This window comes from Myotis yumanensis, unplaced genomic scaffold (assembly GCF_028538775.1).
Source record: "Myotis yumanensis isolate MYYU_CA2020_CCGP unplaced genomic scaffold, mMyoYum1.0.hap1 SCAF_9, whole genome shotgun sequence".
Taxonomy (NCBI): Eukaryota; Metazoa; Chordata; class Mammalia; order Chiroptera; family Vespertilionidae; genus Myotis; species Myotis yumanensis.
The window spans coordinates 2,686,471-2,709,888 of NW_027223760.1; the positions used below are offsets into that span (position 1 = coordinate 2,686,471).

At 50.9% G+C, this 23,418-nt stretch overlaps 1 protein-coding gene across 3 annotated transcripts in view; it reads right to left on the reverse strand.

Annotated features, from left to right (window-relative positions):
- The window catches only part of DPP6 (dipeptidyl peptidase like 6), a 592,252-nt gene that overhangs the window by 238,222 nt on the left and 330,612 nt on the right, over nt 1-23,418 (reverse strand). For all 3 annotated transcript variants that reach the window (XM_070423592.1, XM_070423590.1, XM_070423591.1), the window contains exons 2-3: nt 19,841-19,955; nt 6,969-7,067 (exon numbers count right to left, since the gene is read on the reverse strand). In XM_070423592.1, the coding sequence (XP_070279693.1) occupies nt 6,969-7,067; nt 19,841-19,955 (214 nt within the window). The remainder of the gene's footprint in view (nt 1-6,968; nt 7,068-19,840; nt 19,956-23,418) is intronic.

Consider the following 23,418-nt stretch of genomic DNA (forward strand, 5'->3'; position numbering starts at 1 on the left):
GGAAGGTTCTGGGCAGAAGGAACATCCTGTGTGAGAACCACCCGAGGGAAACAGACCTGGATGTTTGAAGCGATCATAGAAGTTCAAGCCGGCTCGTCAGAGAGAACTGGGGAGACCACACAGGACGCGAGGGAAAGGCTGCAGAGAGTCCGCGGCAGGGGTGGCACACCGGCCCAGGCTGTGTAAGGCCCGCAAAATCATCGGGTCTGGCCCTGCCAAGGCATTAGGGGCGAGTTCATCAAATGTTTGGCCAAACGAGCAGGCTAATTTTTAAGCTGATAACTTTGTGTGGCCCTTGGTGTTATAAATATGCAAATGGCCCTGGGCAGGAACAAGGCTCCCTCCTGGTAGAGGTGGCAGGTCCGGGGCCATGCCGTGCCTGGTCCTCAGAGCAGGGGAGCCAGTACCGGTTCTTAGGGAGCGGCTGAGGGAGGGGGTTCAGTAGAGACAGATGTGAGGTGTCCATAGACAACCCTGGGACAGGTGGGTCAGTCAGTGAGACTCACACACACACACACACACACACACACATGTGCACATACAACACCCCAAACCACACACCAAACACCCCTCCACACCCACCACATACATGCACACAAATACACACAATCCCCACACAAACATACCACGCACACATACACACATACCACACATACGCACACACATGAACAACCACACACACACGCACACACACACACATGCACACACCATTCTACAAGTCCATAGCTCAGAAGGTATTTGAGCTGGAGATACAGAATCGCAACTCTATACAATGGAGTATTACTAGGTCATAAAAAACCCAAAATGTTAGCATTTGTGACAACACAGATGGATTTCGAGGGTATTGTGAAATAAGCCAGACAGAGAAAGGCAAATACTGTATGATTTCACAGAGAACAAATTGATGTTTGCCAGAGGGGAGGGAGCTCGGGGGCGGAGTGAAAAGGTGAAGAGATTAAGAAGCACAGATCGCTAGCTACAGCACTAGCTACAGGGAGGTGAAGTCCAGCATAAGGAATAGAGCCATCATATTGTAATAACTATGGATGGTGCCAGTGGCTGCTAAGCTTACGGGGTAACCACTTTGTAAGTTATATAAATGTCTAATCATTGTGCTGTACACCTATAACTAATATAAAATATTGAATATCAACTGTAAATAAAAAAATAAGCAAACAAACAAAATTTAAAAAAAACCTGTGATAGAACAGTAAAAAACCAGAATCTCGCCCTGACCAGTGGTTCAGTGGTTAGAGCATCAGCCCTTCATTGGCAGTGTCTTAGGTTTGATTCCCGGTCAAGGGCACATACCTGGGCTGCAGGTTCAGCTTGGGATGCATTCGGGAGGCAGCTAATCGATATCTCTCTCGCATTGATGGTTTCTCTCTCTCTCTCTTTCCTTCCCCCCTCCCTCCCTTCTACTCTCTCTAAAAAAAAAAAATTCAAAGGAAAAAATATCCTCGGTTGAGGATTAACAAAAAATAAAAATAAAAAAAACAATAGCACCAAAACCCCCCAGAAACTCAGTGGCAGATGGATAGTAACCCAGTTGTGGAGTGAATGACTCCCTGGGGAGTAAACAGTGAGAACTGAGAGGTGTGGGGACTGCTGACATTCTAAGTTGGAAATATAAACACTGCTCCCCCTGCCCCCAGCACTAAGCGATCCCAGGCCCTGGTGCCAGACCCACCATCTGAGGGCCGTGGAGAGTCCGGCTCCTGCCCGCCCTGCTGCCAGGCTGGCCCCAGGCCCATATCCTTGCGACTGCAGCCCAGAGGCCGTGTGGCCAGGAGCCCAGTATCCGCTGAGGCTCCTGCGGGCGTGGGGCCCTTTGGAGGCGGAGCTGTTGACAGAGCCGGCAGGACATATGTACGGGAGGAAGAGCAAGCAAGACTCAGGTGTTTGGCCGGTTCTGCCAGAAGAATGGGTTTCCCGTCACCTGAGCGAGGAGAGGCCGGGGGAGGTGTTTCTGTTTTGGGGGGTTGCAGATCTAGAGCTCAGACTTGGAGATGCTGAGGTTAAGGGTGAGATGGCTGTGAGGCAGCCGAGAACTTCGGGGCCTGATCCGATCCTCACAGATGGGGACCGATGAAATTTCCAAGGGAGGACACAGATATGAGAGGCCCCCACATTAAAAGTCGGGGAGAAGAGAGAGGAGCAGCACAAGGGAGCAGCGGGGCCCGAGAAGGTGCTGCCGGGAGGTGGAACTAAGACAAGAGACTGTGATGAGCTTCAGTGAGAAAGTTTATCCAGGTGGAGGGACTGGTCCATTGTGTCAACTGCTGCTGCTACGTTGAATAAGATGAGGTCTGGGAACTGACCTTGAAACGGAGCAAGCTGGAGGTCCCTGCCGACCTTGCCAAGGTGAGTGTCAGGGAGCACTGGTGGACACTGGGGATGGGTTAGAGCAGTGGTCGGCAGACTGCGGCTCGCGAGCCACATGCAGCTCTTTGGCCCCTTGAGTGTGGCCACGAAGTTTCAATCGCACTGTACTTGCGCGCCCACATGTGGTATTTTGTGGAAGAGCCACACTCAAGGGGCTGCAGTTTGCCGAACACTAGGCGAGAGAGAGGGGAGGAGAGCAATTGGAGGTGTCACCTGCAAGGGACAGAGAAACCAGGCACTTCTGGGGGCCGTGGGATCCAGGTAAGATGTGTGTGTGTGTGTGTGTGTGTGTGTGTGTGTGTGTGTAGGCGAGAGACATAAGATGCTGAGAATAATATAACAGACAAAAAATGAACATTTAGAGAAAGGAGAGATTTGCTGCAATTATTCCTCAGGAAAGTGAAGCAAGTTCCCTGTGATTCCCTGACTGAGCACAGACGCGCCACGGAGGTCATGGGCAGGGAGGGCAGAGGGCAGAAGGTGTGGGCACTAAAGGCAGGTGTGGGCGCTGCAGGCAGGAGTGGGCACTACAGGCAGGAGTGGGAGCTGCAGGCAAGTGTGGGCGCTACAGGCAGGTGTGGGCGCTGCAGGCAGGAGTGGGCACAGCAGGCAGGAGTGGGCACTGCAGGCAGGTGTGGGCACTGCAGGCAGGAGTGGGCACTGTAAGCAGGAGTGGGCACTGCAGGCAGGTGTGGGCACTGCAGGCAGGAGTGGGCACAGCAGGCAGGAGTGGGCACTGCAGGCAGGAGTGGGCACTGCAGGCAGGAGTGGGAGCTTCAGGCAGGTGTGGGCACTGCAGGCAGGAGTGGGCACTGCAGGCAGGAGTGGGCACAGCAGGCAGGTGTGGGCACTACAGGCAGGAGTGGGCACTGCAGGCAGGAGTGGGCACTGCAGGCAGGAGTGGGAGCTTCAGGCAGGTGTGGGCACTGCAGGCAGATGTGGGCACTGCAGGCAGGAGTGGGCACTGAAGGCAGGAGTGGGAGCTGCAGGCAGGTGTGGGCACTGCAGGCAGAAGTGGGCACTGCAGGCAGGAGTGGGCACAGCAGGCAGGTGTGGGCACTACAGGCAGGAGTGGGCACTGCAGGCAGGAGTGGGCACTGCAGGCAGGAGTGGGAGCTCCAGGCAGGAGTGGGAGCTCCAGGCAGGAGTGGGCACTACAGGCAGGAGTGGGCACTGCAGGCAGGAGTGGGCACTGCAGGCAGGTGTGGGCACTACAGGCAGGAGTGGGCAATGCAGGCAGGAGTGGGCACTGAAGGCAGGAGTGGGCACTGTAAGCAGGAGTGGGCACTGCAGGCAGGTGTGGGCACTGCAGGCAGGAGTGGGCACTGTAGGCAGGCGGATGTGACCGTGGGGTATTGAGATGCTTTCTTCTGGCCGGGACAGCTGGACAGGAGGAAGGGAAGAAGCGTGGAGGCTGGGAGAGAGGAGAGGTCTGACGTTGTTCCAGGTGTAGGCCTCTACCTTAGTGAGGGGGAGCTCAGGCGGACCTTCCGTGGCCTCAGCTCTATTGCTCTTCACACCTCGGCCGCTCGCCTCGTGGAGCCACATGTGCCCGAGGAATGTCTGCAGGCCTTCAGTGTATGAGAGAATTGGAGGCTGTTGTGTCAATCACTTTCTGAAAAGGTAGGATTAAAAAATCAAGTCTCTAGTAGAAAGATGGGTGAGGAGAAGTGTACCTGGAACCCAGCGAATGCAGGTCCTCCTGACTAACCACGTGTATCAGTTCTAGACTATCAACGCCACTTTAAACCCAGACACATCGATGACCTTAGTGGTTAATGTACACTATAAAAAGGAAAGGCTATTTGTGGGAAATTACACCAGTTTTCTTCCTCACGTATTTTTTTAGTTCAACACGGGCATCATGGAAATAAGGGATGCTAAAATAAAGAACTTAGGGGATGGAAATAATTCTAAAATATTCAAAACTTATGGTCTTGTTTAAACACACAATGTAGCTGGAGAGGTTATGAAAGAAATTGTCTGGAGACAGGAGACCTGAATTCTATCCATTGTAGCACAGTTTATAAAACCCAGTGAAACCCAGGTTCAAGTCAAAACTTTGCTACTGGCTAACTTTGTGATACTGATCCAGTTATTTAAACACTTTAAGCCTCAGTTTCCTCATCTGTAAAATGGGAATAATGGTGATTATGAGAATTAAATGATTTAATATGTGTAAAGCACTTAATCTATAGCATAAAATATGGGAACCCACAGTAGGTGACTATGTAATGACTAGAGGCCCGATGCAGGAAAATTCATGCAAGAGTAGGCCTTCCTTCCCCCATCTGCCGGCACTGGCCTCCCTCCAGCATCCAGGACCTGGCTTCCTTCCTCCATCTGCCCACAGGCATCTGGGACTCATGCTGGCTTCCCTCCTCTGGCCGCCTGCAGGCACCTGGGACCCGGGCTGGCTTCCCTCTGGCCCCAGCTTCATCAGGAAGGATGTCCGGAATGACGTCCAGAAGATGTTTGGTCTAATTAGCATATTACCCTTTTATTATTATAGATGATGGTAGTGGTGGTGGTGGTTTTGATGATGTGATGAAGATAAAGATGATGATGATGATGATGGAGGTGATAGTGGTGATTGTGATAATGGTGATGATGATGGAGGTGAAGGCGGTGATGGTGACGGTGATGGTGATAAGGGTAATGATGGAGGTTATAGTGGTGATGGTGAAGATGGTGATAATATGATGATGATATGATATGAAGTGATGATAATTATGATGATAATGAAGAAGAGGAGGAGAAGGAGCAGACTTAAGGAGGACTAGGAGTTTACTAATTAGAAGGCAGAGAACAGACCCCTGGGAACATGTAAGACTGAAATGTGAGTTTGTGCTGGGACCCTGTGAGGAAAACCAATAAGAAGAAAAGAGAGAGAGGAAGAGAAAGAGAAAGGAAGGAATAAAGAAAGGAAGGAATAAAGAAAGGAAGGAAGGAAGACAGAGCTGAAGGAAGGAAGGGAGGAAGGACGAGAGGATGGAAGAAAGGAAACTGTTGAAAAGGCAGAATCGGGGAATAATTCGAGGGCCAGAGACAAGGCCCCTGAGAGGAGCTGTGGGTCCGAGCAGGTCAGAAGACGCCCTTCGCGCTGACCTAACACAGCTGTGCCTTTCATCAGGGGCCGCAGCTGCAGACGCAGCCTGAATCGCATTCTGTGCGACATACAAAGCCTGTGGGCAGGGGACCGAGGTAGGCATGGGCGGGTCTGCAGAAGCCTGTGCTGGCCACTGGCTCCTCTGCTTTTCCCAGGCTGAGCTGTCTGTCCAGGGCTGAGCCGCCTGTCCAGGGCTGAGCTGTCAGTCAAGGGCTGAGCCGTCTGTCCAGGGCTGAGCTGCCTGTCCAGGGCTGAGCCGTCTGTCCAGGGCTGAGCCGGCTCCGGGCCAGAGGAAGCAGGGCTGAGGCCTTTCTATCCACACAGGCTGATGTAAGTGCCAGCAACGGAGGTGTGGCCCGCGCCCAGCGGGGAAGCCCAGCCTGCCTGCTGGACGGGTTGACTATATTCACAGGGGCCAATGCAGTTCCAATGCACCTGCCTCAGGGCTCGGACAGAGCAGGACTCCTCCTTCTAAAGGTGCTCACTGAGCACGAAGCTTCGAGGCGCAGTGTGCGAGTTTATGCACGTCTTCCTGGGAAGGAGACCACCCTATTCCTCCTATGTGCGTTCTGGGTGGTGTTGCCCTTGTCGGCTCAGTTTTGTCCCAGAACCGACTCTGCACCTCTACAGAGACAGCAACCACCTTCATTGTCAGGACCGGCCCAGAGCCCTTACCGGCCGCCTCTGCCGGGGCGGGGAACACGGGCCCTCGGCCTGCTGCAGAACCCAAGGTAACCCGTCCTCAGCCACACATGAGGCCTGGCCCCTCTGCTGCCACCATAACACAGGCTATGTCTTCACTGGGGCTCGTTGGACAGTGACTTTTCCAGTGCACCCGCTGAGGCTGGGACTCAACGCCCACAGCGCCCACGGAGAGAGCAGCGCTGGAGGGATGCGGGCAGCGGGCGCTGGCCCAGCCGGGGGCACCCTTCCCTGAAGGCTCCCCGATCCCAGACCCCACGAGAGCAGATGCATCAAGTCCTGCACTGTTAGGAACAAGCCCCCTTTTGCCTCTGATCTATTTTGTTTTGTTGTAAAAAACCCTGTGAACCAGAAAATGGATTATGTCCAGGTTGAGGGGAATGTCTGTCTGCAACCGTGCAAGGGGCGCCCTGGTCCATCTATCCAGCGACGTTCTGGAGACTTTTCAGCTCCTCTGCCCCCGGCCCAGTGGCGGGTACAGTGAGAATAACAACATGAGGAAGCAAGAAAGCTCGGCTGTGTGCCTCCCGGGCTGGTTGCTTAGCAACATCTCACATCTCCCTGGGAGAAATGATAGCTCCCGGAGGTCACACGTAGGACCCGAGTCTCATGAGGGAGCAGCCCTACTGACCAGATACACATTTTCCTAGAACAGTAACAGGATGGCCACAGCTAGAGCACAGTGGGGCCACTTCTACAGTCAGACAGGCCGTCAGAAAGTGGCCGGGCGTGGGGAAGGGATGCTCACAGCGTCACCGCACGCAGGACTCACCGCTTATCCACTTAGCCTCGGGGTCGTGAACTTTGAACTCCTTACTGAAGAGATCCTCCACCGTGACCTTCTTCTTCTGGGAGAGACTGTTGTCTTCCACTAGAAAACAAAGGAGGCAGATGTCACACTCTCCGCGTTGGTGAGAGGAGGGCCGTAGGACATCCCGGGGGCCACTCGGGAACAACACATACGGTAGAACATCTGATGTCCACCAGTACATGCCCGACAAAAGCCAGTCACACTTTGATTTATTTATTTATTTATTTATTTATTTATTTATTTATTTATTTATTTATTTATTTGTTAATACAGTAAAATTTATTTATTACTCATAAAAAGCCCTAAAATTCCCGGTAACATTTTTTAAATTAAATCTTTATGGTTCAGATTATTACATTAGTTACTCTTTTTTCCCACCATAACTCCCCTCCATCCAGTTCCAACCCCACCCTCTGCCCTCACTCCCCATCCACTGTCCTCATGCATAGGTGCACGATAGTTGTCTAATCTCTTCACTCACCCCCACACCCCTTTCCCCCCCCACCCAAGAATAGTCAGTCCATTCCCTTTCTATGTTCCTGATTCTATTACAATCACCAGTTCATCAGATTATTTATTCACTTGATTTTTAGATTCACTTGTTGATAGATGTGTATTTGTTGTTCATAATTTGTATCTTTACCTTTTTCTTCTTCTTCCTCTTCTTAAAGGACACCTTTCAGCATTTTATATAATACTGGTTTGGTGGTGATGAACTCCTTTAGCTTTTTCTTATCTGTGAAGCTCTTTATCTGGCCTTCACTTCTGAATGATAGCTTTGCTGGATAAAGTAGTCTTGGTTGTAGGTTCTTGGTATTCATCACTTTGAATATTTCTTGCCACTCCCTTCTGGCCTGCAAAGTTTCTGTTGAGAAATCAGCTGACAGTCGTATGGGTACTCCCTTGTAGGTAACTGATTTTCTTTCTCTTGCTGCTTTTAGGATTCTCTCGTTGTCTTTTGCTCTTGGCATTTTAATTATGATGTGTCTTGGTGTGGTCCTCTTTGGATTCCTTTTGTTTGGGGTTCTCTGTGCTTCCTGGACTTGTAAGTCTATTTCTTTCACCAGGTAGGGGAAGTTTTCTGTCATTATTTCTTCAAATAGGTTTTCAATATCTTGCTCTCTCTCATCTTCTGGCACCCCTATAATTCGGATGTTGGTACGCTTGAAGCTGTCCCAGAGGCTCCTTACACTATCTTCGTATTTTTGGATTCTTTTTTCATTTTGCTTTTCCAGTTGGGTGTTTTTTGCTTCTTTGTATTTCAAATCTTTGACTTGATCCTTGCGACCCTCTGGTCTGCTGTTGGGAGTCTGTATAATATTCTTTATTTCAGTCAGTGTCTGCTTAATTTCTAGTTGGTCCTTTATCACAACATCGAGGGTCTCATTAGATTTCTTGAGGATCTCACTACATTCATCGGCGGTCTCACCAGTCTTTTCGAGGGCCTTACTCAATTTATCGGCGACTTCTAAACAGTTCTTTAAAGACCTTAAAAGTGTGGTTTTGAACTCTATATCCAACAGTTTGCTTTCCTCCAATTCTGTCGTTTGTGTCCTGTTTCTTTGTCTCGGCAATTTTTATGCTTCGCTGTGTCGATAGAGTGCCTTTCTGTGCTAAGTGTCCCAATTACCTGAGGTAGACACTCTTGGTGCACCCCCTTGTGGGCTTTGTGCACAGTCTTATTGTAATTAAGCCTTGATTGTTGTATTTATCACTGTGAGGAATTGACCTCCAGGCCAATTGGCTGTGAGAATCAGCTGTGTCTGCAGTGGGAGAACTTCTGTGCTGGAGACACCTCTCTGGGGCTAGACTTGCTTCGACGGGGCTTTGGTGCTCACTGAGTCTGCCCCCTGAGTGTGTCTTTTATGGTTCCACGAAGCTGCAAACTGGATGGTCCCACTGGGACCTCTGGGCTTCCTGGCTCCTGGATCTCTAGGGAGGTGCTAATCTAGCCTTTGCCTGAGGCTATCCAGCAAAAGCCTCCCTGCAGGGTTTGGGCGGGGCGGGTCCCACAGGATCAACAGGGTGGGGTTAGCAATTATGGCTGCTCTCAGTCTTGCCTTCAGAGGCTCTGCTTCTCACTGTCCCAGTAAACGCTGCAAGCCCCACGGAGAGAAAGCTGCCCTAAGGTTCTGAGCGATGCCATACAGTCCTGCTTCTCCCGTATGAGTCTGGGTCCTTAGAGACTCGCCCGGAACTGGAGCTCAGAGCTTGAGACTCCTTCCCGATTGAAAACGACAACCACACCCTCAGCCTCCAGCCTGCTCCGCATGCACTCGCACCTTAGTATTTTACTTCAGCACTGCGCCTCCTCTGAGCCTCGGTATGCTTTTCTCTTTCCTCCTAGTTGTAGAACTTCCACTCAGCCAGCCTTCCTGTGGTTCTGGATGATGTCCGTTCCGTCTTTTAGTTGTATTTTTGAAGTGGTTGCTCGAGGCAGCAAATTCCCGTGTTTACCTATGCCGCCATCTTGGTTTTCCCCCACACTTTGATTTTAATTAAACCATCAGAGATGACTTGGCAGGGAGGGGATCCTGCGTCAGTGACACGGCCCATTTCGCACCCCCTGCCTGCAACCTGTGAGGGCCACATCTCCGAGGTCTGCACGGAAATACTGTCTCAGGACGGAAGGCCCCGGAGGTGGCTCAGTTGGTTGAAGCAGCATCCTTGCACCAGACGTCCATGGTTTGATTCCCTGGCCAGGCACATACCTACTTAGACTGCAGGGCTCATGCTGGGAGGCAAGCGATCAATGTTTCTCTCACAGCAATGATGTTTCTCTGTCTCTTTTTCTCTCTTTCCCCTTCCTCCCTCTCTAAAACCAATTTTTAAAAGTTAAAATAAAGGCCTGATTTATGAGCAGTATGGTGGGAGTCGTCAAAAGAGGGATGAACAAATGTCTAAAGAAGGCTCTCTGCTGGGTTATGTAATTGATCGTTTTTAAGCATTTATTAAATGCCAAGCACCGGCAGCATGGTGGGTGCGGGATGAAAAGATGGCTGACATCTTCCTTAGGCATTTCTTCTCCACACACCCCACCCCCGGCTGCCTACAGCTGGGGATGAGCTCCTGTTCTGGTAGATTCTCACCCCGATGTCCGTGTGCTCACTGCCAGTGCTGCCCACACCCTCGATCATGAAGCTTGGAAGGAGGCAGCTGGACCAGTGGTTCCCAACCTTGTTTTGGCCATGCCCCACCTGAGCACCTCTAAAATCCTGATGCCCCCCCACCCCCATGACATATAATCCTTATTATTCAAAAAGTGAGCTCCTATTCATGTGGAGGGAGCCTAAAAGGCCATTCACTTGGTCTAAACAAGCTTCCAAAGAACATGGCATCCATGAAGGAGAAAAAAAAAGGACAGTTGAAGTACTGAGAAGAAATCACTAAGAAATTGTTTTAAAAAATATGAAGTGATATGAAAAAATAGCAAGTCAAGTTTCAAAACATATAATAGAGAACTGAAATGGATAAATATGTCACAATATCCTATATAATAAAAAGCTAATATGCAAATTGTCCCCTCGGGAGTTCAACTGGGAGACCGGGAGTTCGATCACTTGCTATGACGTGCGCTGACCATCAGGGGGCGGTGCAGGACATGGTGGGTGACCAGCTGCAGTGGCAGGTTGCTGAGGAAGTGAGGGAAGGAGGAGGCCAGGAGGCAGGGAGACAGGGAACTTGATCGCCCTGATTGCCAGGCAGGCCTAGGGACCCTACTGCTAGAGGCCCGGTGCACAAAAGCCATGCATGGGCATGGTCTCCTCAGCCCAGCCTGCACCCTCTCCAATCCAGGACCCCTCGGGGGATGTCCAACTGCTGGTTTAGGGGGATCGGGCCTAAACCGGCAGTTGGGCATCCTTCTCACAATCTGGGACCGCTGGCTCCTAACTGCTCACCTGTCTGCCTGCCTGATCACCCCTAACTGCCTCTGCCTGCTGACCTGATTGCCCCTAACTGCCTCCCCCTCCACTGGCCTGAATGCCCCCAACTGCCCCCCTCTGCTGGCCTGGTCACCCCTAACTCCCCCCCTTGCTGGCCTGGTAGCCTCTTACTGCCCCCTTGCCAGCCTGGTCTCCCCAACTGCCACCCCCACCGGCCTGGATGCCCCTCACTGCCCCCTTGCTGGCCTGGTCACCCCACACAGCCTGCTGTTCAGTCATTTGGTTGTCCCTCACTAACCCCCCTGCCAGCCTGGTCGCCCCACCCAGCCTGCTGTTCAGTTGTTTGGTCGTCCTTCACTAACCCCCCTGCCAGCCTGGTCGCCCCACGCAGACTGCTGTTCAGTCATCTGTCTGGTTGTTTTGGTAGTGACGACCCTTGGTTTTTTATATATTAGGATATACGAGGCTCCTAGGACCATGAGAAATGAAAAAATTCACTGTTAATGACTCATTCTCAAATTGCCCCCCCCTTAAAAATCAAATTGCCCCCCATGTGCCGTGTGCCCACATTGGAAACCACTGAGCTAGATGAATCCCCAGCCCAGCGGAAATGTGTGGTTGATGGAACCAGTAGGAAGAACAAGGCATGGGGCAGCTTTTACCCACATTCCCGAGCTCGGAGCTTGTGGGTCGTAGCTCTGCCTGAGAAGAGGCTCTGTCCACTAGAGGCACAAAATCCTCATCTGCTGTCAGAGACCAAGGCCGTCCGTCTGCCCGGCCTGTGAGCTACACTAATGGCTTACACACACAGGGCAGTGCCTCCCACTGTCCTCACCTGCTACTCGAATGAGAAACGTTATTTTCACCATCTCGGAGGTACTAGTACATCCCTCCCCAGGAGTCCTGTTTGTGTCCCTGCCCTCAGACAGAAGCTTCAGTTTTCCAACAGCCTTCTAGAATGAATTAAGTTTGAGAAACAAGGTTCAGTTGTAGTTTTGTCAGATTCTAAAACTAGTTGTGACATATGACTCATTACAGACAGTAAGAGCCATAAGCTGCAGTCTCAAATCCAGTGCCTGGTATTGCTGACTCTCCAGTCACCACCCTCCCTCCTGCAGCCCTCACACCGAGCACTCGGATGTCCCTAACGGCTCCAGGCCAGGTGCCCTCCAGCCAGCGAGCCTGTAAGCTTTATGGATCAGGGGGACCTTCCCTTGTGGATGTCTTTCCATCTCCACTAGATGTGTCTTTCAAAGTCTCTAATTCCTCATCCTCCATGAAGCATCCCACAATGCATCCTGTCCTCACCCACCTCTCCCACATTCTGGGCTGTCAGAGAAAACATTGCCCACATCCATTTACAGTCTCAGTGAGCATAACCAACTGACATTAGTCAGAAACTACTATAATGAGACTGGCAGGGGCAACAACTAAAGTCTATTTCATAACCAGAGGAGACACCATTCACCCCAAAAGTCAGCTGGACTGTGAGTGTGAAGAGACACAAAAGACTCTAGAAGTACAACCACAGATGCTGAGGTCAAATGAACAACACCAGAGACCTATCAAGCAAGCTGTGCATCCTGTGACTGAACACTTGGTCACAGTCATTGAAACAGATGGACTATGACAAGATTGGATGTGAGGGCTGAGTTTAATGTAGGAAGGAGAACAGAGAGGAAACGCCTAGAAGAAATGGGCAAACCACCTATTTCTGCAAGGTACACATTATTTGCTATGCTATACTAGAGGCCTGGTGCACCACATTCGTGCACTGGGGGGTGGGGGCGGGTCCCTTAGCCCAGCCTGTGCCCTCTCGCAGTCCAGGACCCCTCAGGAGATGTCCACCTGCTGGCTTAGGCTTGAGTGGGCCTAACGCGGCAGGCAGACATCTCCCGAGGGCTCCTTAGCGCTGCTGTGGAGGCGGGAGAGGCTCCTGCCACCACCGCTGCGCTTGCCAGCTGTGAGCCCGGCTTCTCCTGTGGGAGCACACTGACCACCAGGGGGCAGCTCCTGCATTAAGCATCTGCCCCCTGGTGGTCAGTGCATGTCAGAGCGACTGGTTTTTCTGCCTTTCGGTCGATTTGCATATTAAGGTTTTATTATATAGGACTAGAGGCCCGGTGCACAAAAATTTGTGCACTCGGGGGCGTGAGGGGGGATCCCTCAGCCTGGCCTGTGCCCTCTTGCAGTCTAGGACCCCCAGGAGATAACGACCTGCTGGCTTAGGCCTGCTCCGGGGTGGCAGAGGGCAGGCCCAATCCCTAGGTGCAGCCCCTGGTTGGGCTCAGAGCAGGGCCGATTGGGGGGTTGGGGCACCACCCCCTGTCACACTCAAGGCAGGGTCGATGGTGAGGTTGCGGCGCCACCCCCTGTCACGCACAGAGCAGGGCCAATCAGGGTGTTGGGCGCTGCCCCCTGTCATGCACAGAGCAGGGCCCATCAGGGGGTTGGGGCGCCTTCCCCTGTCATGAACAGAGCAGGGCAGATAGGGAGGTTGTGGCCCCACCCCCTGTCACTCACAGAGCCGCAGGGCGATCAGGGGGTTTGGGCGCTGCCCCCTGTCACGCTGACCCGGTGCCAGGAGGCATATTACCCTTTTACTATATAGGATAGAGACCTGGTGCACGGGTGGGGGCCGGCTGGTTTGCCCTGAAGGGTGTCCTGGATCAGGGTGGGGGTCCCCACTGGGGTGCCTGGCCAGCCTGGGTGAGGGTCTGATGGCTGTTTGCAGCTGGTCACACACCCTTCAGGGTGGGGGTCCCCACTGGGGTGCCTGGCCAGCCTGGGTGAGGGGCTGAGGGCTGCTTTCAGGCTGGCGATTGACTGAAGCTCCCAACCGCTCCTTTTTTTTCTCTTTTTTTTATTTTATTCTGGGCCAGCTTTAGCTCTGGCTCTAGTTCTGAGGCTTCCGCTGCTGAGCGTTCTATAATCGAAACAATGTATTAGCTTCTATATTTGTTAGAATGTTTCAAACTGCCAGCTCAGAGGCCGGCAAGTCAGGCGGGGAACTTGGAGTCTGCAGTCACGGGAGCAAGCAAGCCTCATGTTCACTTCCAGCTGCCTGGCTGCCGGCCGCCATCTTGGCTGACAGTTAATTTGCATAAGGATATGCTGATTAGCCAATGGGAAGGGTAGCGGTCGTATGTTAATTACCATGTTTCTCTTTTATTAGTGTAGATTGTTATTGAATCACTATTAAACTACTTGGCAATTTTCATAGGGATTCCATGAGACCTCATGATGACATAATCCATCACAGATCAAAAATTGGGCACCAGTATAATCTAAAACACAGCAAAAAATGTCACATTGATCAAAAGTACCAGGTGTCCTGGCTGATGTAGTTCAGTGGATTGAGTGTTGTCCTGTGCACTGAAAGGGTTGTAGGTTTGATTCCCATTCAGGGCACATACTCAGGTTGTGGGTTTGATTCTTGAGCATGTGGGAGGTAACCCATCGATGTGTCTCTCTCTCATCAATGTTTCTCTCTCTCTCCCTTCCTCTCTCTCAAAAAAAAAAAATTTAAAAAGAATATATTTTAAAAAAGAACCAGGTAGAAAAGCACACATACTATACGGTCATTTTTATACTATAAATGCAAAAAGTATAAAAGCATGTAAAACTCTCCTAATATGTTAGAAATTAGGTCACCTTTGATGACCTTCTGTTTTCTGATAAGAGTCCTGGCAATGCGAGCCTGTACAGTTTAAAAATTCATTGAACAATATAATAATTTATATATATTTATTAATATAATAAAAGATGAATATGCTAATTAGACTGGACATCTTCTGGCCATCCTTCCAGACGTCCTTCCTGAAAAAGCCACAGTGGCAACGGCTGAGGTAGAGGAGGTTAGGGGCAATCAGGCTGGCATGGGAGCAGTTAGGGGGCAACCGGGCCAGCAGGGGGAAAGTTAGGGGGTGATCAGGCCAGCAAGCAGAGGCAGTTAGGGGCGATCAAGCAGGCAGGCAGGCGAGCGGTTAGGTGCCAGCAGTCTCCGTGAGATTGGGCCTAAACTGGCAGTCGGACATCCCCTGAGGGGTCCTGGATTGGAAAGGGTGCAGGCTGGGCTGAGGGACCCTCCCCCCCCCCCACCCCCCCACCCCCGCATGAATTTTGTGCACCAGGCCTCTAGTATATTAATAAATGTTTTGAAAATCATTTGTCCCAGAATTTTAAAAAGATAAGCCTAAAACAAGATACCATCACATACCTGTCAGAATGGCCAAAATCTAGAACTCTGACAACACCAAATGCAGGCGAGGATGTGGGGCAACAGGAACGCTCTCTCATTGCTGGTGGGAATGCAACATGGTATAGACTCTTTGGAAGGCGGTTTGATGGTTTCTTACAAAAAGGAGCATACTCTTGCCCATGACCCAGCAATCGCACTGTTTGGCATTTACCCGAAGAAGCTGAAAACTTATGTCCACACAAAAGCCTGCACACAATTTTACAGCAGCTTTATCATAACTGCCAGAACTTGGAAGCAACCAAGGACGCCTCCGGTGGCTGATGGAGAAACTGTGGTCCATCCAGACAATGAACCATCCTTCAGCTAAAAGGAAGTGAGCGATCAAGCCTGACAAAGACATGGGGGTTGGGCGGTGGGACTTGCGTGCGTGTGACTAAGACAGGAAGCTGGTCTGAGCAGGTTACATGGTGTGTGCTCCAGCTGTAATGTGTCTAGAAAAGGCAGAGCTACGGAGGCGGTTAGGAGCCCAGGGGCTGCCAGGGGTGCAGGAAAGAAGCACCGAATAGGCAGAGAACAGAACGCTTTCAGGGCCGTGACTGCACCGTGACGGTGGTTGCGAGTCATTGCACATTCGCCCGAACGCCCAGAGCGCCCGGCACCGAGAGGGACCCTCACGGGAACCCTGGGCTCTGGGTGATGAGGACAGCATGTCAGCACAGGTCCATCTGTCGTAACTAAGGCACCGCTTTGGTGAGGGGTGTGGATATCGGAGGCCATGCATGTCTGGGGCAAAGTTTATGTGGGAAGCCTCTACCTGCCATTCAGTTTTGCTGTGAGTCCAAAATTGCTCCTATAAAGTCCATTTTAAAACTCCAGGGAAATGTCATTACGGACACGCTGTTACTTAGCGGTAATAACTCTCCAGCTGGGGAGCCTCTCCGGCAATTACAATGCAGCCCCCCCCTCCCCCGAGTAAACTCATTTCATCTTGTTTTGACTCCAGCGTAAATGCACAACACTTGATGTTTCTGAATTCCCGCACCTGCACTCCTGACTGCTCTACAGGCTGTGACTGCCAACTCGCTAGAGTCCTCTTCTTCCCAATAAAGCCTATTGAGTGTAATTGAATTTATTTTTTGTAAGATAAGCTGAGAGCTAGCAACGCAGTTAGACATTAGACCTAAGTCAGACCATGAAGGTTCAGTTCCATGAAACAAGCCCTACGATATGCTCCTGCCCACAAGGTCAGAGCCCTGTGTTCCCGTAATCCCCGGAGCCCTCCCTCCATATGCACCTTCACACGGCGAAACTGCCTGAAAGTGTCCTAGCGTTTTCCACCACCAACCGCTGTCCATCTTCTCTAAACCCCAGAAAAGCCGATGTGGGGGGTGCTTCGTGTGCATAGGATCCTGCTGGTGCTCAGCCCCCCCCAGTCACTGCGCGGGGCCCGGGCCTCCTCTCCCCCAATGCATGGGTGGCAGCTGCTAGGCGGCCGCGCTGTGACTGCCGCAGACCCCGTCTCATCTGTGACCTGCAGAGGTCACGGGAGCCTGTCATCCCGCGGGACACGTAGGGGAGAGCATGGCTGGCGGGGAGAACCGAATGGCCCCCTGGACAGGGCCCTCTCTCTGGGCCGATCGCGCGACCAGGAGCGCCATCAGCACTCTCCATTGGGCCTTTGAGACATAAAGCGTGTGGCTGTGATGACTGGACAGATGGACAGAACAAAGCAGCTGTTACTCGGATTGACCAGCGCGAGGCCCTCAGGACCCCAGGCAGGGCGTCCGTCCCGGAAAGCGGGCCCACGCGTACCTGGAAACGTTTCGCCAAGAGGCAGAATCCAGGCAGCTCAGAACAGAAAGGTTATTTTTTAAAAAGTACAATACGACTTAGAGTGATTTCTGTCATTCTGGCAAAATGGAAGCAAGGTTGGGGGGAAGGCACCCAAGATGGTGCCGATGTTCCCCAGGCTTTCGGTTACTGGCACTCTCCGTCTTAGAGGCTGAAGGTCAGCGCTCGCCCGGGGAGGCCACTCCGCCCTGCGCTCTGTCCATGACTCAGCTATTGGCACAGCCCCACAGGCTTCTACCCAGCCCGGCCCCGCTTCTCCTTTACTGCTGCTTAATGCTGCATCTCCCTTGGGGTGGACTCAGCTCTCCTGGCGCCTGTGCCCCCCCGTCTCCCCAGCACCAGCTCCAGCTCGCAGCCCGCCCAGGGGACCAGGAACATCTGGCCAGTGCACAGGCACCCCTGGCCCCTGTGAGGATGCTCCGGGGCTCCAGGCGGGAGGCAAAGGGGTGCCCTGACACTCTCCTCTGACCCCCGGAGCTTTGAGTCCCACACCAGGACCACTGCCGCCCCCAGTTCGTGATGGAAGGAGCAGAAGTGGGCACAGCCCTGAGCAGTGAAACCCAGAGAGGGAAACAGTAGCTGAGAAACCCAGCAGAACCGAAGGGAAAGGAGGGCCCAGCACAGCCACACTGGGGTTCCCCAGGAGTCTACATGGGCTCCCCAAGCCTTTTCAGGAATCCGGGGAGCCCATCGGAGTGGCCAACCAGGACACTCCGGCTAATTGTTGCCTGACACCGGCCGCCAGCACCCAGGGAACGGTTACAGCAGCTGGAAGAAGGCTGCTGGCCGCTGCTGCAGCACAAGGACTGACCTCGGAACCCTTCCTGTTAGAGACAGGGGCGGGGCAGCGCAGGCTGTGCCCCTGGGCAGTTGTGCAGACGGAGGGCTGCTCTCTGTGCCTAGAGCTGGGCTCTGGGAGGGAAGGCTCCCAGACACAGTGCTGAGCCTGCTACTCAGCCAGACATCCCGCCAGGCCTGCTGCTCTGGGCACCAGGGCTGCCTGGGCGTGAGGACAGCAGGAGCTGTGTGCAATGCTAGTGGATGAAAATACAAATGATTTTTGGATGAAGATGTTGTCACTTCCAAAGTTGCTGAACTCATCTGTTAGTTATAATAGGGTTTGTGAGTGTGTGTGTGTGTTTGTGCGCATGCACATGTGTATTCCTGAAGATTTTCCATAGATAGGATACGTCATCTCATGAATAAAGACAGTTCAACTTCTTTCTTCCCCACCCAGATGCCATTTCCCCTGCCCAGCTGCCTGGGTTAAAATCTCCCACACAACGTCTACTAGAGGTAGTGGGAGTGAAGGTCCTTGTATTATTCCTGCTCTTAGGGCTGCTGTGGATTTACCTCTGAGGATGATACTAGCTGTGGGCTATTCATAGATGCTTTTTATCAGGTTGGAGATGTTTATTAGTATTCCTCTTGTTTTGTGTTTTACCCTGAAAGGATTGTTGATTTTGTCAAATACTTATTCTGCATCCATCGAAATGATCTCCCCCATTTTTATTCCATTAACATCTGTGTATCTCATTGCTCTTTTGTTGTTGCTGTTGTTAATCCTCACCTAAGGATATGTTTCTATTGATTTTTAGAGAGAGTGGAAGGGAGGGGGAATGACAGAGAGAAAGAGAGAGAAACATCGATGTGAGAGAGACACATTGATTGGTTGCCTCCCACACGTGCCCTTACCAGGGCCGGGGTCGAGCCTGCAATGGAGGTACATGCCCTTGACCAGAATCAAAACCAGGAACCTTAAGTCCGTGGGCCGACGCTCTGAGACAAACCAGTTAGGGCTCACATTGCTTTTTACATGTTAAACCCAATTTTCTTTCTTGGGATAAACCCCATTTGGTCATGCTGGACTCGGCTTCCTAGTATTTTGTTGAGATGTTTGCATCTGTATTCACAACAAACGTCGGTCTGTGGTTCTCTTTCCCTCTGATAACTTTATCTGGTTTGAGTGTTAGGGTCCAGATTACTGTTTTTACATTTAAGTTTTGTGATGATAGCTTAAACATAGACCATAATTTGTCTGCGGTTTTTGTACCCATTAAAAGTTTTTATTTACTTATTTTAAATTTATCTTTATTGTTGAAAATATCACAGATGTCCCCTTTCTTCTCATATTAAATTGTTTTACATTGCATTTCTCCATCTTCAGGTCTAATACCTGTGCAGTCTATTTACTGAGGATTGAAACGTATTTTCGTCCCCACGATCAGGCACCTAATGGTGGAGAAGAATGGGTACAGTGGTCACACACGTGGGTGCAAGGCCATAATGTTTCCGTATCTCAGTCCCCATACGGTTCCTCTGCAGGCCAGGCTGTCTCCTCTCCCTCACCTCCCTACCGTGGGAACGCCCCTTTAAGTCTGACCTCACCCATGAATTTCCTCCCTAAAGCCTCTCTCCTCTAGGCGTCCACACCCCTTCCCTGCGGAATATTCAATGTCCTTGTACCTACATGTTTTTGCTGCTGATATTTTTTCTTCCCTGAATGATTTCTGACTGTTTTATACTTCATTTCATCAGTAGTATCTAATATGTACTCTATTCTTAGTCACAATCCATATATGTTGTTTTTAATTCATCTTTGATACAATGCATGCGATATCTAAAATCTTTCCATTTCCATGCCACTGTCTTCAGCTCGTCAAGCATGAAGAAGTGCTGTGAATTCCCATAGCTGCTGAGCATTTCCACCTGGTCCAATTATATAAGCAAATCGAAGCACGTGAAATGGATCTTACTTGTTGATTTTACCAAAGGCACATGGAAAATTAGAACCCGGGAAACATAAACTATGCAATAGGTTGTTACTTAAAAGAAACTGGTGAGTGAGTGGCACCGTTGCCCTGGCAGTGGCTCCGGCTCTGGGACAGCAGCGGTACCTGGTGTCAGCAGGATGACCGAGGTGACGATCAGGGAGCAGATGACCAGGATCACGAGCAGCGCGATGGCAATCCCTTTCCAGTTCCTCTGCGGAGGGTTACTCCCCACCAGCTCCTGGAAACAACATGGAAGAGACACCCGGTGAGGGAAACGCAGAAACAGAGCGAGCCAAGTCAGTACTCCCCACGTAACTCAAGACCCAAGACACGAAAACCTGGACGAGGCCCACTCTCATCCTTGCAGCGACACGGAGCTCGTTCCTCGGCCTCTGTCTTCCCTGCACCGGAGAAACCTTAAGGAAGAATCAGAGCCCTGGCCAGTGGCTCAGTGGTTAGAGCTTCGGCCCATGGACGGAAGGACTGTGGGTTCCATCCCCGGCCCCGGTCTGGGCTTGTGCAGCAGGCAACCAAACACGGCCCCTCTCTCACATGGATGTTTCTCTCTCTCCCTCCTGCCCCCCTTCCACTCTCTCTAAAAAATCAATGGAAAAATGTATCCTCGGGTGAGAACCAACAACAATAAACAAACAAACAACAAAAAAGAAAGAATCTGATATTTATTATGTTTGCAGCTTTTGTGTGAACTTAATGTTTCTCCATCCAACAAACTGGGTTCCACAGCATAGAGTAATCATTGTAGAGTTTTCTCTTCTTGCAGCCAAGCCATGAACCCCACAGAATCACCCCACGTATGTTACATTTCTGGCCCTAAGTCCTCTCTCACCTCTCTCTCTCACGCACATCACACTGTTAACCTCAGCTACGAAGTCCCATGTTCACTTAGTGCGCGTAGTGTGCCCATTTCAATCACCCGCTGCCCGCTGCTCACCACTGAGCCTTCCCTCCTCTGGCACTCCTCATGCAAGGCTTGCAGACACACCAGGTGCGTGGGGAGCTGCCTGTCTTAAAGGATACCTCCCCTGTCCCCACACTGGGTGTCACCCCCCGCCCCGGAACCATATTTGCATTGCAGCAGGGATTGGGGGTGACATCTGGCAACATTGCTAAAGGGATGATAAAGGTTGAATAAATCTAGAAATTAAATCAGGCATACTGGCTGCTGAGGCCAAATTTTTAGTTCCTTTCAAATTATTATGATTGTATAATTTACAGTTCAAACAGGGATCCTTTGAGAGACAAAGGAAGTAGTGTTGATAATTAATAGTAAGTTAGAAATAGAATAGGGATATATTAGTAATTAGAATGATTAATTATACAAGGGCAACGGGGCTCTCCAAGGCAAACAGAGTCAGTTACACGGCAGATGGAGGATTTCCAACTCCGCCTATACTAGTACACAGGTCACAAAACATTCCGTTAGAGCCATTGCTGCAACACATATGCTCCAAGTCAGGTTGAAACAGAATGAGATGACCTCAAAATGCAGGTGACGCAATGCACAGACACTTCTTCACCCAAGACCGAGAGTTCTTAGAGCGCCTCAAATTGCTGCAAATCAAAATAAACAAGATACTCAACTATGGGGTGGCAAAGAATGAATACCTGGCGCCCAAATATTTAACATGGACTACCCAGGGTTCGAATTAAGAAGAATTCAACTCTAAGCAACTGGCATTCACTCTCTAGGTTATCAAATAAAGAAAATTCTGAGTGTCCCGGCAGGTGGTTCAATGGTAGAGCATCGGCCCACGCACAGAAGGGTCTCAGGTTCAATTCCGGTCAAGGGCACAGACCTCGGTTGCAGGTCCAATCCCAGGCCCTGATTGAGGCATGTGTGGGAGGCAACCAATCACTGTGTCTCTCTCACATCGATGTCTCTCTCTCTCTCTTCCCCGCCTCACTCCCTCCCTTTGACTCTCTCTAAAAATCAATGGAAAAAATATCCTCCTGGGAGGGTTACCAAAAAATAAAAAAATAAAAATTCTGAGAGCCATTATTGTCTTAGCAGGAAATAGTTCCACAGCTGTTTAGAAATGTCTCCTGGTATTCTTATTTGTCATCCAAAATTTATCTATTAAGAAAGTGGCCTTTCAGCCCTTAAAAATGAGACTAAACATAAGCAGGGAATCAGGACAGAATGTTGCACTGAGACAACCTCGCTTCCTGTTTTCTATATGAACGTCGATGCCCAGAAGTGATAGGATCTTGCTGATGCGTCAGCTTGTCCCTTCCCCCATGATTACAAAGGAAATACACCCTTTTCATCAACTTTGCGAGTAGCATGAATCCTGAAGCAGCACCATGCCTACAACCAACGATGCGGGGACTATCTCACAGACGTTCCTGAACCCTGATCAGATGAAATCCATGGTCACTGTCCACAACCAAATACACGACCACTGACCACCAAGTCTCCAAGGTCTGGGAAGATACAATGAATGTGCCAGTTTCATCAGCTGGAACAAGTGATCTATTTTGAATTTTGTTTCCTATGAGAAGAATCTGGAATTCTAAATTCTACTTCTAACATATCTACTAGATGTTTATATGCAAAAAAAGTCGAGGACTTTGGCTTTCTGTCAATTTCTTGACCAGCGAGGAGTGTTGTAGCCCAGCCCCCTTGACATTTTAACCTCCTTGGTATTTGTGGAGCTAGAAGTGATTTAGTTCTTAATTAGGACCGAGGTATAGACTTTAACCATGTTCCCGCTGCTGTGGCTGCCGTGTGGCTCAGAGTGGCAGATCACGGGAGCATGTCAGCCTGTCAGCAGGCCTGCCTGGGTAGCCAGTTCCCGGGGAAACATTTAAAAGTGTACTTTGGCCCTGGCTGGTTTGGCTCAATGGACAGAGTGTCGGCCTGCGGACTGAAAGGTCCCGAGTTCGATTCCAGCCAAGGGCACATGCCTGGGTTGCAGGCTTGATCCCCAGTGGGGGGCATGCAGGAGGCAGCCAATCAATGATTCTCATCATTGATGTTTCTATCTCTCTCTCCTTCTCCCTTCCTCTCTAAAATCAATAAAATATATTTTAAAAAATAAAAGTGCACTTTGCTTGAAAGAACAGACAAGCATAGCTGGGTAAGCACAAGACAAACCCTCAAGCCACAGTGATAGTCACAGGGTGCCTACTTTCTGCTTGAAAGATAACGCCGCTGACATGCAATTGTGAGCCATTTCTCAGATCCTGGGTCCTCAGCCCGGCCCTCGCTCTGTATCAGCAGAGGAGAGAACAGCGAGGCAGAGTCCGATGTGAAAAGCTTTCCTGTGGCTAAGACACAGGCTTCTCTCTGTTCCCTGACCCCCCGCCCCCCAACTCCTCAGCTGCCAAACGCCCCGCGTTTGCTTTTGGGGAGAAGGATTTGCCAGGTCTTGCTCTCTTGTCCCCCCACCTTGGCCAAACCGATCAACCTCTCTCTTCAAACACAGTGTCTCAGGTCTCACTTTGCCTGTGCACTGGGCGCGGCCCTGACTTGTGGGAGGTGGTTCTGCAGCAGGGAAACCTATGTCCTGTGAAAGCGCCTTGAACAACGGCGGCAGCCACTCAGCCTGTGACGTCGCCAGCGTGCCCCTCCCTGGCCCAGCGCCCACAATATGACGTCCAGGACTAGGCTGGGCAGCGCCACAGATAATGACAGAGAGAGGGTCTACAGTACGGGGTGGGGCCAGAGTAGGGTTACA